This window comes from Synchiropus splendidus, chromosome 1, assembly GCF_027744825.2.
Source record: "Synchiropus splendidus isolate RoL2022-P1 chromosome 1, RoL_Sspl_1.0, whole genome shotgun sequence".
Taxonomy (NCBI): Eukaryota; Metazoa; Chordata; class Actinopteri; order Syngnathiformes; family Callionymidae; genus Synchiropus; species Synchiropus splendidus.
The window spans coordinates 21,453,358-21,468,178 of NC_071334.1; the positions used below are offsets into that span (position 1 = coordinate 21,453,358).

General features: G+C 42.5%; 1 protein-coding gene across 3 annotated transcripts in view; it reads left to right on the plus strand.

Annotated features, from left to right (window-relative positions):
* The window catches only part of LOC128762292 (gamma-aminobutyric acid receptor subunit gamma-3), a 33,671-nt gene that overhangs the window by 14,407 nt on the left and 4,443 nt on the right, over nucleotides 1–14,821 (plus strand). For 2 of the 3 annotated variants that reach the window (XM_053870454.1, XM_053870464.1), the window contains exons 4-8: nucleotides 8,997–9,217; nucleotides 11,398–11,480; nucleotides 12,918–13,055; nucleotides 13,189–13,255; nucleotides 13,941–14,093. In XM_053870454.1, the coding sequence (XP_053726429.1) occupies nucleotides 8,997–9,217; nucleotides 11,398–11,480; nucleotides 12,918–13,055; nucleotides 13,189–13,255; nucleotides 13,941–14,093 (662 nt within the window). The remainder of the gene's footprint in view (nucleotides 1–8,996; nucleotides 9,218–11,397; nucleotides 11,481–12,917; nucleotides 13,056–13,188; nucleotides 13,256–13,940; nucleotides 14,094–14,821) is intronic. The other variant, XM_053870448.1, reaches the window with a different exon arrangement.

Here is a 14,821-nt window from a genome sequence, read left to right on the forward strand (position 1 = left end):
ATCACGTTTGGATTAAAAATAAGGGATTACTGGGGGACACCACCTAGTGGTGCTCTTTCCAGGGAACACCAAGTTGACTTTTGTGTGATATAATAGTCTTCTTCATTTGGTGGCCGCTTATATTCATGATATGTCAGTATGAACTCTCTTTGAGGCAATGTTTTTCTTCATCAACGTACCACCGCAGCCAAAGACCAATGCGCCATTGACATCACTCCAGCTGTCTTTGTGCGCTTTCAACATCCCGCACCTGCCTGGCCCTGCGCTCACTGTGCCCTTTGGTTTACTGTCTGATTCTTGCCCTACAAACCTTCAGCTGCTCTCGTGCTGTTTCCATGCAGATGCTCTCTTACCATACACAAAGCAGGTGCAGTCCGATCACAATCATCACCTACAGCTGCCTCCAAAAAGCAGCTTTCTCTTTCACACTGGGAAACCGAGTCGTGAAGTGAGTGGTGTAAAAGATAAGCGTGTCTTGGTAGATGTCTTGTATCAGAAGTGTTGTATTGTTTTGTATTTCATTGCATTTTAAAACAGCCGATTATTAATAAGTCTAGTAAATAAAAATCAAATAATGCTTGAGATTAGCTGTATATTTAATATCTCTCTCATGTACTGTTTGCTTGTCAATATTGTTTTTCTTTTTCTGCTATTCACCAGTTGAAAGCCTTTTTTTTTTTAACTTTCTGAAAAATCTGTTTTTGTAGTGCACTCTGTCAAGGCAACAGTCCACTTCTCAGTCTGTGAGCTTACTCCCTCAGTTTAATCCCCTCAGACTCTTTACTGCTCTATCATTCCGCTGTCAGGTGTCCTTGAAAAAGACCAGAATTGTTGTCACTGCGGGTGGCACACAGTGTTCAAGCACTGCTGAAGTGGAGCTGTTTACGAATCTGCTTTGTTTGTTGTTGGAATATAAGCATGAAGAGTGAATGAAACAATGAAACTTTCACTGTGCTCAAACTCTATCTGAGCAACCAGCAGGCGTCCACATGCGGTAGAAGAGCCCATATTACTTTTCCTGCACATCAGTCAATGTCAATGAGCAGGTGATGTTAAAAAAAAAACTTGTCATCGGACCAGGTTGCTGTCCTCCAGTGCTCCATTCTTTCGTAGGTGGAATGGTTTATTTCTATCTGCATTATTACTTGTGCTTCTCTCAATTTTCGGTCATCAGTGGACGACAGTTGCATTGTGAATCTGATTGTTCAGTGATAGCTGTTTATTTAGGTTGAACATATTGAGGTTACTGCTCCCTCACGCAGATTCTTCCTCCATTAAAAAAACAAGACCTCTACTGTACTGTCTCCGTCTGCATTTCTCTCAATCATCTAAACACCTGCCGTGGCTCTGATTAGTCATGGTGGTTATCCTGGCATGGAACAGCGGGAGGCTCCCGAGGGAAACTCAGAAACTACAGAGGAAAAGACAGATGTCAGTCACCGGTGAAGTGTCACTGATGGTTTCTGCTCTCAGATATTGATTTGACCAATGATTTCATCCCCTTCAGGGTCAGCTGTTATTGAGACTAGTGTAGACTGACATCCCAGAGGGTTTTTAACAACATGCTGTGTTATCAGTGTTCATGCTGGAGGGCAACCATCTGGACGTTAGCTGTGTTTTGCAAGCCAAATAATTCTGTTTTGAACTTCACCTTTAAGAGTGATGTCTGTTGTGTGCCAGTAACACCTCACTAACTAAACAAGACATGCTCTCAGGTGATGTTGCTGCTCTAATGCCTGTGGTTTTCACATACAAATGTTTTGAAGAAGACACGTTCTTTGATCAGGTGACTGCAACTCAGCTGTGGGAGTGAAAGTTGAGCACTTATCAGGATGTCTTGTTTTTTTTGAGGAGTTTGTCAGCTAACTTGCTGTTCAGAGCAGAGCACTGGATGGAAAGATCTTCCATTGCCTTTTGTGAGGCAGGGTTCAAAGACCTTGATTCAACACGATAAGGATCCAGTCTTCAATTCTAAAACCCCAAGGTTATGTTGTTCTTCTGGCTGCGGCACAGTTTCAAAAAATCCTGGCAGAAACCCTACAATGTCAAACGTTGGCACCGTGTTTCTTAGGACAGAGGCAATATATTCGATTTATGTTATCTGAAAATTGCAGAATATTAAATTTGCTTGACATTTGTGGCACACAGTGTGCAGTTTTGCAGCCCGCCGCTGGAGCCCAATTTTAGATTGGGAGTACTAGGCACCCCTCTTGGTCCAAAGTGAGAAAACACTGTACAAGTGAATTTCAATGGATCGATGGCATTTGGGCATTAACTCTATTTTAGTGCAAAACCAAGAAGTCACTCGAATGCTGTTCAATACTGTCATCAAGATGTTGCTGTTATTACCACAGTGAGAGCTGTCAGCCCTGCACTGCATGATGGGATGCCTCAAGACCAGGCCAGACATTTCTGTGAGTCTTTTAAAGGAGCCTCTTCTTTAGATCATCACGAGTCTCACACAGACATTAAGTGGAATTACCTACAAGGATTATTTTACTGCAAATAACAAAAGGCATTATATAAAGAAAAATGACCAATGACAAGCGGCAGACCACCAAGCTCACCAAGGCTTTGCCTCTGGTGGTCCCCCAGTCCATTGAGTTTGAGGTCCCTGCTCTGGAGATCTGTCCCCGTGTTGTTGGCTGTCTTTTGAACATGTGTGAATAAAAGTGTGTTAGCACTCGTATGTCTGTCATCAACAGCGGCTGATTTATTAGTTAGTGTGAGTGCCTTGTACCGTGTGTAGGATTTTACACCTTCACTCTAGCAGACGTCGCTCATTTTAATTGCAGCCTGAAGCATCATCCTTGAATTGTACTCTTGCCGTTTCAAACACAGTTAATCTGTTTTTAATTTTGCTGTCCCATATCAAAGTCAATATACAGTGCTACATTTCCCATGATGTCTCTAAGCATAATAATGTGGATGGAATTGAGCAATGTTTAAATGGTAAGACTTTAAGCACAATCTTGCTTAGCAGTGTTTATGTGCTTAACTCTGCAAAATAGCAACAGTGAAATATGTAAATGTGGGTACTTGAGTTTACACGAAACAAAGCTCCTCGATGAATGTCTTGAGGTTGTTTGTGTTTCTTCCTCTCTCCTCCTCTCTGGTTAATTGAGTTTTTATCAAAAATCAAAGCCACTCGAACATTGCATACTGGAGATGTGGCGGGGAGTGGAAGTGGAGAGGTGTGCTCCGGCTGGGATGCAGGCGAGGCAAGTGAAATAGAAGCATTCTGGGTTAGCTTTGTTTATGATGTCCTGCTTTCTCCAAAAAACCTCAACCAATCCTAAAACTCTCCAAAGCAGTGGGCTGCAAGAGCAGCTTCACACCAGGCTGCTTGGCCTACAGCAACCTCACAACACAGTGTTTAACTGAGCAGCAGTGCTGAAGACTCGGCATCAACACATTCATTTTCTGCTACAGCTTAATAAAAGTGCTGTGGCCTCTGTATAACAGCATTTGAAGTACAAGCATGAGTTCAGACCTGTGAAAAGAATTCACAGCTGGAGGAAGTGAGTTTCACCTGGGCAACTGTCCTTGAAGGACAGTGCTGGACCTTCAGTGACATCAAACACTAGTCCTACCTAAATGAATGCGTCTCCATACCATCATCTGATACCACGGCTAGAAATACATTACTTAAATGAATGAATCACTGTCTATTTCAATCTCCTCTAACACAATGTAAATGCCTTACATGACAAATGATGACATTTGGATGTTACATTGTAATTTTCATAATTATAATTCATAATTTTATTTTGAAAAGCAAACAATACAGTACTTACAGAGACGCATGTAACATCTCACCTACACTGCATTTTTAATGTTACACTGCATTTTAAATCCCGATCAGTGATAATGGTTAGTAGAGCCTATAACCTGTTCTGTGGATCTACCACAATATCAACACTGAGATCTGACTTGCCAGCATCTTTTGTTTGCCACCTCATGTTGATTCTGATTTGGCTGCAACAGTAGTTCCAGTTCTGGCTGATGTTTTCAGGCTTGAAACACTGTACTTTGATTCTGTTTTCGAAAGAGTGATTAACTATACTGGCCGACATTTTTTGTACCCATATTGTAATCTGCTCTATTAGATGCAGACTAATGGGTGATCGTTTGTCTCTGTCATTGCTGGGGTTTCACCAGTCTTCCTGTGCCTTTCATGCCAAACAGACTGCCGCATTTCTGCCAAAATGAGGGACTTTCAAAGTGACATTGTGAGAGCTCAGCTCTACAGTTTGTCACTACTGTACACATGATGGTCCTTTGACTTTATACCCTCATAGGAACTCTTTAAATACAACATACTGACATTCAAATTGTTTCTGAAAAGTCCTGCAGCATGTCAGACCTGTTCCATATGTAGCACATCCTCACACATGGCGTCGTATGTATGCACTTTGGGAAAGTTGCCTTTTGCATCCTACACTGCAGCCTTCAGCATCACATATTCACACATTGGCAGCAAAACACGTGAAAAAAAGACAGGTTGGGGTAAGCCATGGAATGGCGCTCCATTCATTTTACATTTAGTAACGGATGTTAGGGTTAGGGTTAGGTATGGTATGGTGCTCCACTCATTTGACGTTTTATGACATGTCAAATTTCTATTTTAAGGCCTTCAAACAGCCGTGCACTTTAATCATGGCGTCTTCCAATACTGTCAAGGAGGAGAGCCATGTAAGGGGTTATAAATAGCTAGTGACATCCAGTGTGATTCAGTGAAGAGAGCTTCAGCCTGTCTCTCTGCGATGCTCCCCACAAGCTCGCGTATTCCCGCACTTCTCTGCGAGCTTGCCCGCGAGAGATGCGTCATTCGGCCCCGCGCAACACACGACCCACAACGCTCCGCCTGGATCGCTATGGAAGGAAACCATTGTTAAAATTAAAATTAAAATTAAAATTAGTCTAACATTCATTGCTAAAGGCTGCCTTTTTCGTATAGGACACAAAAGTCCACTTTCCCAATGTCTATATATTATACCAAGGAAAGGAGGGTGGGTTGCAAAATTTGTGTCTGCCCTTTGTCTCTGCTTATTTTCATAATTCTAGCTGCTATATAGGACTCTTGTGAAAAAGAGCTGAGCCGGAGTAGTCGATCTACCGTGGAATCAATGGTTATCTCCTCTCACGATGCCTCTGTAGAAATCTCACCCAGTATCAAGCCCACTAGTATGATTGATGAAATGCCGGAGTTCAAGGGAACTCTCACCAGACATAAGCAGTAATATTAAATCCACTTTGCCTAATTACACAGCTGAGGTGCATCCAGAGGAGTTTATCCCTGTTGCAGCTCCACAACAAAATAAATGAAAAGTCAGAGCTGCAAATGCTGTTTCACTGTCTTGTGGATAAAGTGGACTTACTGGGGAGCTCATCATCTCATCTCAGACATGAAGGCAGACAGAGAGGATTCTGCCATCGTCTGAGAATAACATCCTCCGCAGCGACGAGATTACCGTGATAAATAGTTAGGCATACCACACACAACGCAGCTTTTTTGAAAGTTCCAATCGAAAACATTCATTCGGTAGAGATGTTTGGAAGGCATATTTTACCTAGCTTTCCTATGAGGACCCGCAAGGCACAAATAAGACGGCTTATTGGATTTGAGCAACATCAATAATGGCTCTAACTTGATTGGGAATATAGTGTACTTCATATAATGTGATTCAGATGAGGATCTGTTTTTGACAGTTGATCCATGCAAAATAATTTCTAGTGGGTGGCTGTCTGCCATTTAACAACAAAAATGGAACTTCTCCCCCACATACTTGAATGTTAAAAAGCCATATAGTTGAAATTTAGCATGTTATTTTCGACCAGTCCAATGGATACCAATAGGATTGTAAAAACATTCATAGACTTGTCAGAATGTCTTAACTTAGTCAGGGTCATGTACAGATTATTAGCAGATTTATTTCAGCAATACGTTTGGGTGCCATTTATGTTACTACACTCCGTCCTTCTCTATCTCTTGGAAAAAGATTTTAATATCTCCAACCGGAAAAGGATGTCATCTCCAACCTGGACATGACTGTTGCACTTCACTGAAGTACAGCACTACGATAGCAGCTGTATATACTAGTAGTAGTGATGAAACATGGGAGGTGAAACATTTGACTCGATTCAAACATGGCTGCATGAGCATGCAGCACTGATGGCCAGATAGCCTTCTTTGGCTTTGGTTAGCCGGCCTGTGTGTGACTGTGTTGCAGTACTATCTTTTGGACGTTGTTACCTCACATCTCCTCGGCACTGAAAGTTGCCCCTGCTCTGTACAGGTTGTATTTCTTTACCGAATTTAGAACACTGTGGTAGCCTCCCTAGAGATGCTTTGTTCTGTTCTCACTCTAAGAGAAAATAAATCTATGATCTACCTTTAGGCTTCTGTTTTTAATCACATAGCAGTTGTCTGAGAGTTTGCACACTTCGGCAAAATCAGCAGCTTTAAAGCAGAAGCTGAGCAGGTGAAAGACCCACTTTTTTGTTGGTGACTCACAGCAGCTGAGTGCGGTGAAGGGGAAAAGAGGGATCGGCGCTGTGGCAAACATCCTCAGACTTGGATCTGGTTGTTTCAACGGTCACCCTCTGATGCTGACTTATTCTAGGTGAGAGTTGATTCACAGGAGAATCCACTGTTCCAGTCATTAAACTAAGATAATGTTCAATTTTCTTATTCCTCTTCAAATCTGTCCAGCTGCGCAAAATTAAAGGTCACACACCCTGCAGTTCTCTTGATTGTCCACTTCATTCTAATTGGTGAGCAATTCAAACTGCTGGGGAGCCTGGGTAAAAGGTCAAACGCATTTCAGGGGCTGGCACTTGTCGAAGATGTGGGATGTTTTTTTTTCTTTTTTATATGCTGAACAGCTTGATAAAAGAGCGGCCTGAGCCCAGTCTCAGGCTTTCCATATTGTCGCTTCATCAGACCTGCGATTCTAAAACAATGGATTGCTCAATGGAATTAAACTGAGGTTTTAAACGGCAGTACCATGAGAAGCGGATACATGGTGAAGTAAGCAGCCACATTTCTCTTAAAGCAACATTGCGTAGGTGTAGGTTACGTGTTGTCTCTTCCTGGACCCTTCAAATGAATGGTCGCTGCTGACTTTGCTTCCCTGCCATAAACATGTCTCATGGCTGGTTGGAGACATTCTCAGGAGGACGCCAAGGAAAGTTACATTGTCTAGAGATTCATTGTACTTATAGCTAGAGAGCCAGACTCAATGATGTATACAGTAACTGTTCAATATGAAATGAAGAAAATATTAAAATAAAATATTGATGTCAAAATGGGATCTATTGTTGCTTTCATTTGTCTGCAATTGCCGGTGCTTCTGCAACGATGAAATGAGGAATAAGCCCATTGTTGGAGAACCTAATACAAGTATAGCTGGTTACTCAAGACAACACAGCTGGGGAGATGATGTGTGTGGAAGTGTGTCCCGCACTCTGGTCGGCCGGCTACATGGCTGTCTGCGAGGTAACCCTGCTCGACATCACACCAATCAGCTGCCCTTCTCAACGGACATTAGCTTCTGAAAAATAATGCGTGCTGTGATCCCACTTCTCCCTCAGGTGCTGAAGCAAGATGCAGAACAGGATCTATGACAATGCCGTCACTACACTCAAATGAAATGTGAATGACTGTTTGGTTTTAAGCTTGATTATATTATACGACACTCATTAGTTGCATATTAAGTTGCAGAATCATTAAACACAAAGAGTCGCTTCCAGCTTTTCAAGCATCAAATTCAATGTCACGTAACCTCCCTCATTAATGTTTCCTCACGTGGCGATACTAAAGAGTTATTTGGACACCACTGACATTTGAGAACATCACCACTCCACTTATTTGTTTGTATGTCCCTCTCGAATGTGAAAACCAATATAGCACAGAGACATTATTTAAGGCAGTACCTTTTTCTTGACATATAACAAAAAGCTTAATCTCATCTGCTCAGTAGTTTGTTTCATAAATTGCGAACCAGCTCCTCACTGGGAAACGAGTTTCGGGTTGCACTTTAGTTTAGGGAACATACACTGCCATAAATAAATGACTTATCACATTACTCATATGGGTATTTCCAGAACACTTGGCAGCTGTTACTCATTTTAAAGTACTGTTTTAGCATCTTGTTCAGCCTGAATCGTGGTCAAATGTCAACACTAAGCAGCAAAATATTTTATGATTATTAGCTGTAAATCACAAATTGCTTTATTAATGTTTAAAATGTGTTCCCCAAGATATAGTGTCACTGAGTTATGCAACTGATTCACAAATTGACTGTGAATTATTTGTTTGTTATACACAGTGTGTACCATGCATTCACACTGACTGTAGCCAAATCTCATACATTAGCCTGTTGACTTCCTCTTCTGTCTAGGTACAATCGGACCAGGATTAACAGACATTAGATGCTATGGAATGCCCTCCCTCCTCATGTTAGTCAGGCAGCATCGCTGTCCATTTTTAAAACGAGCTTTTACTCTTTGGTTTTTATACAACCACACAGCTGATCATGTCGGTACTTTTATCTGCAGAGTTTTTAGTCTTAACACCTCTGCTGCCTTTTATGTCTACAGTATATAGTCTATACTAATATGATATGGAAGTTTTTTTTTTTTTTTGCATTCTATAACTTGTTTGCGGAAGAATGTATTGAGCAGCTATTGAGGCTCCGGCAGGCCCAGATGTACTGAGCCACAGGGAGTCTGCTGTCAGCACAATTGTGAGATCAGCAGATCAGTGAGCAGCGCCAGGTGAGCCGAGCGCCAGCGTACAGACCGGTGATCCAGAGAAAAGATTAACGACCCCGCTCAGGAAAACGATGGCACGCAGAGACCTGCCGGCGAAACATGTAATCCATCTCCTCAGAGTTGTGTGAAAAGACAATCCATCCAGAAGTTGATGCCTCACAACAGCTTCCCGAGCAGCGCTGTACATCTGCTGACTGGTTTTGTCCCTGTTTTCACAGGAATATCAAATCGACATCATTTTCGCACAGACGTGGACCGACAGCCGCCTCAGATACAACAGCACCATGAAAATATTGACCCTGAACAGCAATATGGTGGGACTCATCTGGCTCCCGGACACCATCTTTAGAAACTCCAAAAATGCTGACTCACACTGGATTACGATGCCAAACCAGCTCCTGAGAATATGGAATGACGGGAAGATCCTCTATACACTGAGGTGAGGCCAGGAAACCCCCATGACACAGCTCCAGAGAACAATATGGTATAATAATAATATTAATAATCAGGTTGCTTTGCTGATAAGAATCCAGGGTTCACTGGACGAGCCGGTTGCAGGACACTGTGAAGCCTTGTTTAGCTTAGGAGCTGCTCAGCACTTAGCAGCTGAGAGGTTCGAGGCCCACTGGTTTGATTCCAGATCTCTCCTCCTATGTACTGCCACTAGTAGTACAGCAGGTTACTGAGTAGCAATCTGCTTTACTCACGTCTTTAAATGTGTCATGCATTTTAGTGAGATTAGTTTGATTTCTTTCAAATCACTTCAGGACTCAGGGGTCAGCTACCATCTTTGTCTCATGCTATATACAGCATTAGGCATGTTGGGTTATATACAGTGGTAGCTCGGTTTTCGAACGTCCCGGAATTCGAACAAATCGGAGTTTGAAAAAAAATTTCGAGATTGTTTTGCTTCGGATTTCAAACGAAAATCCAGAACTCGAAAGCACCCGAAAAAAAAAAAACATAACATGCGTTGACCGATCAGCTGACCGACGACGTGCTTTATTGTGTATAACAGCCTCTGTATGCAGACGTGTCCCGTTGGCTACATTTACTGACTGTTTTTTCTGCATATTGAGGTGTAAAACCTTTCCTGTCTCCGCACTGGACCGTGGAAGAGTGTCACAGGGGAGGTGCTCGCTCTCCACACCTCCGAGGCTGGATGTCCTGTTGTGGGCTGGAGCTGGGACAGGGATGAGGAGAGTCTGGGACAGAGCGTGACTTGGTTTATGACTTTGTCACAGCCAAACTGCACAGAAGCGCACATTCAGAGCTGGACACGCACCGGGCACCTCTTCACTTCCTGAGAGACGTCACTCACTCGGCAACCCCTCCCACATGCAGCGGCCACACACATAGAGGAACAGCGCACCTGCAGCAGACACTCTACATTCACTCCTACAAAAGCCTATTTTAAGGCTTGGAACGCATTATTTCTTTTTCCATTCATTGTAATGGGAAAAATCAATTCAGATTTCGAACAAATCGCTTCTCGAATGGCCATCTGGAACGGATTGTGGTCGAGAACCGAGGTACCACTGTAGTTGTTCAGAATCGGACGTGCTTATTAGCTTTTCTTTCAGCTGAAGATGTGTGAAATAATGGTAGTTTGACTCTGACTTTGTTGCTAATCTGCAAATGAATGTTCTTTTGAGCTTCAGTGGTGTCCTGAAGGCAATTCATCCAACTGCAACCATCAATAAACTGACTAATGGAAATCTCCAGTAGTTCTACTTGAAAGCCATGAATTCCATCATCGGAGTGTGAGCTCCTCGACATGTGTGGCAGGGATCAGACACATTTTTACTAAAGCCAAAGAACAACTTCAGACGAGTGGCAAACAAAGAGGAGATGAGGCTTCATCGATAGGGACTATTCAGACTTTGAGGTCTCATATCCGTCGACGGGATGAGAGTAAGACAATGAAACGCCATTTGGTGTTAACAGTGAATTGATGTGAATGGAGTAAACAGAGATGACATTTTGTGATATCCAGGCTTCAACTTTTGCAGCCACAAAGTTCAGTTCATTTCCTCTTGCTAAACTTTCACATGCTAATGTTGTTATGGTGGGCTTTCTCTGGCCAGTTTCACCCCATCAAGTCGCTCTTTAAAAAGTTTGGACAAACCTGGATTGAAAAAGCTGCTTCAGGTTGTGGTGGGTCTGGAGCTTTAAGTTAATATTGATACATTTAGTTTGCCTTCCAGATGGTACGGGCCAGTGAGGTTCAAACATACTTTAAATAAGGGTGTACAGAGGGTCAGGGTTGTTAGCATGCAGCTAGATAAGCAGATATGCCTCCTGTTTTGAAAAAATGAGACCTGTAGCCCCCACTGTTGTCTGCCCTGCCCTGACAAACAGGGCAGCAGACAGGAAAAGACAACAAAATAAAAGCTGGCCCTGGCTGGGTCAGCAGGTGTGCGGCCGATTTTTTTTAGGTGATATATTTAGAGGACACAAAAAGGATAAATCACAGAACAAGAGACAGGTCCAGGCTCTAGTAGCTGTGAGGTTCGGAGAGGACTTAGGGAGTCAGATGCAGATTTATGACCAGGAGTGATTTCACTCTGTCAGGCTGTAATGATGTAACAGTTGAACATGTGTTAAATGTTTTGGCAGGTTGACAATAAACGCCGAGTGTCAGTTGCAGCTGCACAACTTCCCCATGGACGAGCACTCGTGTCCGCTCATCTTCTCCAGCTGTGAGTATATCTGTGGACAGTAAGATGCCCGTGTGTCGTGTCAGTGATAATAATACAGATGAGTGGCCCAGAAATAATAAGGAAGTTGGCTGTAGACGTGAACGTTGGATCAGATCATCTGGCTTCAGATGGAGACAAGTTCAGTTCGTTGGAATAAGTTTCTCAGAATATAGTTTAAAAAAATGGCTGACGAGGATGTGAACAAAAATTGAAAAAAATCTTTTGAAATTTCCATTGAGAAAAATGTGCACGAAGAGAAAGATAACCTTGTATTATCTTCTAGCATCGCTGTTTTGGTTAGTCACACAGCAAGAAAGTAGCAGGTTTGATGCCTCCTTGAGGCAGCTCAAGGTTTGGAGCAAACCTATTGTCTCTCAGTGTGGCGTTTGTATGACCCCAAAGGTCTGGTTTTGGTTGCTCTCAGTCACTCCATTCTCTCCTAGAAACAGCCAGATGTTTGTTGGTGACTGTCCCAGTTTGTTGTCTGTCTGCATGGGCCTGTGATGGAGCCGTCTTAGCAAAGTTTAACTGTCATCCTGGATTAGAATACCCAAAAGGGTTTGACTGTGGTTGCAAACTTTAACACAGGCCCTCTCAGAAGTAGTGTAAAAAAAGAAATCTGAATTCAATGTTGCCAGTTAATTTACTTTGCAAACTCACTCACTCCACATTTTCGACACAGAGAAACTTTAAGTGAACACAGTAGCAGCAGGTCAGTTACAGTGTGTCTGCTTTTAAAGACTTGGCTGATGCACCGACGAGACAAAGACAGGTCAAAAAGAAAACGAAAAGAGAGCCGAGATTTCTTTAGTCATTTAAGCTCTGGAGGAGTGTAGAGTCTCGCTGGTATGGATTGGAAATAAAAGAGGCTCCAGTTTTTTACTCAGTCAAAAACTTTAAAGTCTTGTTGAGAATGAGATGAAACTGTCCCTTTACAACTGTTCCTTTTTTTTTTAAAAGTCATGAGATAAAATCAAGAAGATCAGTCTTGTATATTGTGTCATTCTCATATCATCCGAAAATCAGCAAAAGGTAACACTATCATTATTTCCCACGCGTTTGGAAACACTTAAGTATCCTCAGCCGCACGACGTGTTTACCTTAATATAAATGTAATTAGCATTAAATTGCTTCAGTGAAGGCGAGTTTTCTGCTGTAGAAAGGTCTGATGGAATCATTAGCTGCCGTTAACCTGCGAGAATTGATTGTAAAGTGGATGCTGTGTTGATCACGTGAAGGTCAGGACCTACATTAGGATGGATTATTGAAGCAAAGCTTTCATTCGATCCACCTTTCCACTGCCTCCGTCTTCATTTCACAATGTCTTTCATTAGCCACCTGGAACTAATGTTGCGGCTGGCCCCGGGTCCTCAGCCCACCAGCATATCCATCATTACGCTGTCGCTCCAAGGTTTCCCACATTCTGAGTCTTTGCAGACGGATACCCACGAGACGAGATGATTTACAAGTGGAGGAAGAACTCTGTGGAGGCGGCTGACCAAAAGTCCTGGCGCCTTTACCAGTTTGATTTCATGGGTCTGAGAAACACCAGCGACATCATAAAGACAACAGCAGGTGAGACGCTCTGTCCGACCTCTTCAGTGGTGTCTGTTTGAAACTGTCAAGGAAATCTGTTATAAACAACTGAAGCCTTGAAGACTCAAATCACATCACTCACTATTGTTTTCCTTTTTTCTTCGACTTATAGCTCAACCTGAACAAAAGAGCATTACATTCATAACAACACAGGCGCCAGCCATATTAAGCATTTTCAGGTTTGTCTAAGGTTTGAACTGTGAAGCCAAGGAATCTTAATAAACGTTGGAAGTTCCTCCTACTAGCCTATGTGAGTCATTGCATGGAGTAGACATTCCTACAAGCACATGATCTGTCAAACACAATGCTAATTCTTTTCCACAAGACACCACCACTTTATGATCTGATCTTATTGCAGCACGTGTGTATTCAAAGAAAAGTATAACTGCCTTTCATGTTAGCCATCTGCAGTGTCTGATAATACAACAGCGAGTCAAGTTGTCCTCTACTGTTTCTTTGATTAGAATGAGCAGATTTTAATGTTAGTGGCTGTATTTATGGGTAAAACAAACAAAAAAAATAATATTTTCAGTGTATTCACACTTGATATCTCTTTTTGTTTGTCTTTGTTTTGGAGGTTTCTTCCCAAGTTTTCCATCTGTTTGAATGGTTTATTTCTTCCTTCCTTCTCGCTCTTGGTTTAACAGTCTCTCATGAAAGAAATTGAATTGCCCACTCCGGGTCAATACACTTGGTTAGCTTAGCCTCAGAACACTGATCTCACAACAGAGAGCTAAACAGACATGGTATTGTACGTACATTTTTGTTTGGACTTCAGCAGATAGTGAGAGACATCCCTTGCTAGCTTCTCAACTGCATTTCAACGACATGGTCATCGACCGATCTTTTTGTTTTCATTAAAAGGGGACTATGTCGTGATGACGGTGTACTTCGACTTGAGCCGGAGAATGGGCTACTTCACCATCCAGACGTACATCCCATGCATCCTCACCGTCGTCCTGTCTTGGGTGTCTTTCTGGATCAAAAAAGATGCGACTCCAGCCAGAACTGCTTTAGGTAACTGACTTGTCCTTTTGCATGTTCCAGGTTGGACGATTCCTTTTTTTGTTTGTTCCCACCGTCCTGCACAAACATTTGCTCCTCACTTGAGACTCCATTTGCTTCTTCTGTTTTGCTTTGTCCCTTATTTCTACACGCTCTCTGTTTGTGGTCATCCTGTGGAACATGTTAGTCAAGGTAATTGATTTTTTTTTTCTTTCTTTTTCAAGTGCTTCCTTTTTTGTTGTTGGGCATTTTACTTCCTGTGTCTCACTGAGGGATGATGTGTCTCAGCTTCTCTTTCAAACATCGGCCTGAATAGAACAAAAGCGGCATGATAAAAGCGTGTGAACCATTCGGAGTGATCTTTATTTCTGCATAAAGTGCTCATAAGATGCTATTTGTTCTTTCATTTAAGTCTCAGCAATTATTAACCAGCTAACTTGACTTAATGTCACATTCATGGCGCACAACATTCAGCAGTATACTTGGGACGTCTCATGTGAAATCAGCCTCGAGGTTTTGCCAATAGTGGAGCAGCACATACAGGTGCCCTTTTGTCAATTTTAGTCAGTGGTTTCACCTCTGTGGGCACAGTGCCGTGTGTTAGCCAGGTATTCTGGTAAGTCTTCAGCTGACAAGGAAGAGGCACAACATTGCTCAAAGGTTTGTGGCCTGATGGACACCAAGGCTTGACCATGGCGGTTAGTCTGTCATGTAAGCAGACGTGTTTGTGCTGGTGATTC